Consider the following 4,102-nt stretch of genomic DNA (forward strand, 5'->3'; position numbering starts at 1 on the left):
GCCTGAGGGACCCTTGCTGTTCACTCATAGAAGCTTCCACAGCTCTGAGGGGTTGCCTCGCACGTTCAGGGTGAAGTGGAGCTCAGAGCACCAGACTGAGGCTCCTTTAGGGAGAAGTGGGCAGAGCGCTCCCCCTGCAGGAGGAGGGGCAGGCCCAGTCCCAGGCCCAGGCCTGGCGCTCAGGTCTCAGCCCAGGGAGGAGTCTGGAGCAGGGCAGCTCAGTGTTGGGGCTCCCCTTCTCCCTGGGGTTCCCTTCTCTATCTCACATCCCTGCTGAGTCCTCCTTCCCGGATACGCATGACGCAGCCTCACTGCTCACTCCCATTGGGTGTCTGCTCCCAGGTTAGAACATCTCCAGGAGCACCCTGGACTCAGATGGTCCCTGGACACCGAGGATGCAGGTCCTGAAGCCCCCCACCCTCCTCCTGCTGCTCTCGGGGGAGCTGGTCCTGACCCCCAGCTGGGCCGGTGAGTGCGGGGTTGGAGGGGGCGGCTGTGCGGGGACGAGCGAGGAGACCCGGCGGGGGCGCGGGGCCGGGAAGGCGCGTGTCAGACCCGGCCCTGCCCTCCGTCCGCCCCCCAGGCCCCCACTCCCTCAGGTATTTCCTCACCGCCGTGTCACGGCCCGGCCGCGGGGAGCCCCACTTCCTCGCCGTCGGCTACGTGGACGACACGCAGTTCGCGGTGTTCGACAGCGACGCAGCCAATCCGAGGGCGGAGCCGCGGGCGCCGTGGGTACAGCAGCCGTGGGTGGAGCAGGTGTACCCGGGGTATTGGGAGCAGCAGACACTGGTGGCCAAGGGATACGCACAGGCTTTCCGAGTGTTTCTGCAGACCCTGCGCGGCCACTACAACCAGAGCGAGGACGGTGAGCCGCGCGCCGGGCCCGTCACGCCCCCCCTCCCCACGGACGGGCCGGGGCGCCCCGAGGGTCCGGGTCCGAGCGTCACCCCGAGGCGGCGGGACCCGCCCGGCCCCCACCTGGAGGAGTTGGCGGGGACTTTGACCCGATTTCACTTTCAGTTCAGATTCAGGCCCCGCGGAACGGGCGGTGCGGGGCTGACCTCGGGGCGGGGCTGACCTCGGGGCGGGGTCAGGGTCTCACACCTTCCAGATGATTTCTGGCTGCGACGTGGGACCCCACGGGCGCCTCCTCCGCGGGTACAGTCAATACGCCTACGACGGCACCGACTACATCGCCCTGAAGGAGGACCTGACCTCCTGGACCGCGGCCGACATGGCGGCTCAGATCACAAAGCGCAAGTGGGAGGCGGAGGGTGCAGCCAAGTGTTGGAGGAACTACCTGGAGGGGGAGTGTGTGGAGTCACTGCGCCTTTTCCTGGAAAAAGGGAAGGAGACCCTGCAGTGCGCAGGTACCAGGGGCCCTGGGGCCTCCCCCTCTCCCCGGGGCTGGGGTCCTACAAGGAGACAGGACAGGGGGTCAGTGTCAGACACCCCTCCTTGGGTCAGGGAGGGGGGGGCCCCCCTGGATGTCCAGGTCAGGTACCAGAGGGACTCCCCCTCCTCTCAGGGACAGTTAGGGGTGCAGGATCTCCTGGGGTGCAGGGAGACCCCCTGACATAACCCATCAGCGGTTCCCATGGGCCCTGCAGGGGCTCTGGGACCCCGGGAACCTTCTCTCTCAGACCTTGTGCGCTGCCCACACCCCTGTGTCTGAGGCCTGACTCCAGCTTTTCTGAGTCACGTGGCCTCCACCCAGGTCAGGACCACAAATTCCTTTCTCCCCTCAGAGACCTGCCTCCTGCCCTGGGCTGTGTCTCTCTGAGTCTAGAACTTTCTAAAGACTAGGAGGTCCTTCCAGGTGCCTCTGTCCAGGCTGATGTGGGGGCTGTGTGTTCCCTCCCCCACCCAGATGTCTGTCCACTCTCAGGATGGTTACATGGGCGCTGCTGGAGTGTCCCATGGCGGATGCAAAGGTCCTGCATTTTCTCCCTCCCCTCAGACCCCCCAAAGGCACACGTGACCCACCACCCCGTGTCTGCCCGTGAGGTCACCCTGAGGTGCTGGGCGCTGGGCTTCTACCCTGCGGACATCAGCCTGAGCTGGCAGCGTGACGGGGAGGACCAGACCCAGGACATGGAGCTGGTGGAGACCAGGCCTGCGGGGGACGGCACCTTCCAGAAGTGGGCGGCCATGGGGGTGCCCCCCGGAGAGGAGCAGAGATACACGTGCCATGTGCAGCACGAGGGGCTGCCCGAGCCCCTGACCCTGAGATGGGGTGAGGAGGGCCGTGGGCACAGAGCCTCTTCTCAGGGCAGCAGGGCCCTGGCGGACCTCAGTGGGGTCGAGGCTGAGGCCTGGGGTCAGGGCCCTCACCTTGCCTTCCCTTCTCCTCCCAGAGCCGCCTTCTCACACCTTCATCATCATCACGGGCATCGCTGGGGGCCTGCTTCTGCTGGGAGCTGTGGCTGGAGCTGTGATGTGGGGGAGGAGGCGCTCAGGTGGGCAGGGGTGGGGTCTGAGTGTGCACTCTAGGCAGTGACAGCGCCCAGGCCTCTGATGTGTCTCTCTCAGCTTCTAAAGGTGAGACCCTGCCGTGGGAGGGGAATCCTGGGTGGTGGGAAGTCTGTGGGAAATTGTGAGCATGAAGTGAACTTTGAGAATGTCACCAGTTACAGCCAATGACCTGAATCTGCTCATGATGATTGTCCTCCACAGCGCGAGGCGGCTGCCCTGTGGGGACTGAGTGATGGAAGATGTGTTCACGCTCCCACTTCCTGACTCAAGAACCTCTGATGGGGGGGCTGTCCCTGCCCTGCTCCCCACACTTTCTGGTCCAGCAGAGGCGGCTGGGCCCTCACTATCGCTGTCTTACCTTCCTCATGCTCTGAGCTGCAAGCTGTTCCTTCCGCATTGAAATGAGGTTCTGGTGGTCACTTTGTTCATTTCTTGCCATGAAGGGTGGGTGGGTAAATTAAAGGAAAAGATGCTACATTTTGAGGGAAATAAATATAAACACCAAGAACATTCCAGAGCTCATGTGTTTGCTGTGCTGAGCTGTCCCAGGTGTGGACAGGGGAGGTGGTGAGGACCGAGTGTGGTCGGGGCCTGTGCCCAGGGCGAGCTCAGTGCATCCTGGGCTTGTTCGTGGTCACTCCCTGGCTGGGTCACTTCTCTGCTCCTCTGACCTTGTCCCTCAGGGTACCTTGTCCCACCAGGACCTGTGGTCACTGGAACTCAGACATCACTGAGGCCTTGAAACGTGTCCTAATGCAGCGCATCTTCAGGACCCTGGACAGCGAGGGCTTCCTGGGGCGGGTCAGCATGGGCTCAGGCCTGGATGGGGCCCCAGCACCCATTTTCTGGGTGGTCGTTGTTTCTTTGTTTTTGTAGATATTATGCCTGTTAGTTCTTTCATGTGTGAGTTATGGTCTCATTATCTGGGTGTCCCCGTCTGACAGCAAGAGGGTACCTGTTCCCCGTCAGTGTCCCACAGGCCCAGGGTCCCCGCACACAGGACTGTGGTGTGGAGAGATGGCTTTTCAGGCTCCTCCTGCTCTGCCTCCTTCTAGGGCCTGAACGTTCCCTCCCTCTGATCAGCTTGGTCTTTCTGGGGACAAGCCCCCACCCTGAAGCCTCCAGGCCCCTCATCCAAGAGCCATCTCATCAGCATCCCAAAGGCACTTGTCACTCAGGAGGTGCCCAGGGTGTTAGGAGCTCAGTGCCAGGAGCCAGGGGCAAAGACCAGACATTTCTCTCATCCCACAGTCTCTGCCCACAGATCCATTAATAGCCAAAGGGTCCCAGTAGTTAAGGACGCTGGCACCTTATTAGAATCCCACTCACTCATGAACAAGAGTCCAGTCCATCCTCCTGTTGAGGATGGTTACATGGTCCACATATTGATGAAAATTTCCCAACAGTTTTAGTCAGAGGGGAAACTCAAGTTCAGCCACCATGTGATATTGGTGCCCACCTCCCAGGAGAGCAAAAATGAAAGAGTCAGACAAAGTCAGTTGTTAGCAGGAATTTGGACTCACTGTTTCTCTCCTATATTCCTGGTGGGGGAGGAAGTTGTTTCAAATACTGTGAAAATGCTCTGGCAACACTCACTACCTCCAGCATTTGGCAGGACTCACCA

At 61.4% G+C, this 4,102-nt stretch overlaps 1 protein-coding gene across 1 annotated transcript; it reads left to right on the plus strand.

The window, feature by feature from the left end:
- Positions 1–395: 395 nt before the first annotated feature.
- On the plus strand, positions 396–2,981 carry LOC308234896 (BOLA class I histocompatibility antigen, alpha chain BL3-7-like; the record flags this gene model as incomplete). The annotated part of the gene is made up of 6 exons (XM_080643320.1): positions 396–468; positions 584–868; positions 1,098–1,373; positions 1,964–2,239; positions 2,361–2,544; positions 2,680–2,981. 5 exons carry the CDS (start codon positions 396–398, stop codon positions 2,501–2,503), a joined length of 1,053 nt encoding a protein of 350 aa, XP_080499446.1. The 3' UTR covers positions 2,504–2,544; positions 2,680–2,981.
- Between the last annotated feature and the right edge of the window lie 1,121 nt (positions 2,982–4,102).

Source organism: Plecotus auritus, assembly GCF_963455305.1.
Source record: "Plecotus auritus genome assembly, chromosome: 10".
In the NCBI taxonomy this organism is placed as follows: Eukaryota; Metazoa; Chordata; class Mammalia; order Chiroptera; family Vespertilionidae; genus Plecotus; species Plecotus auritus.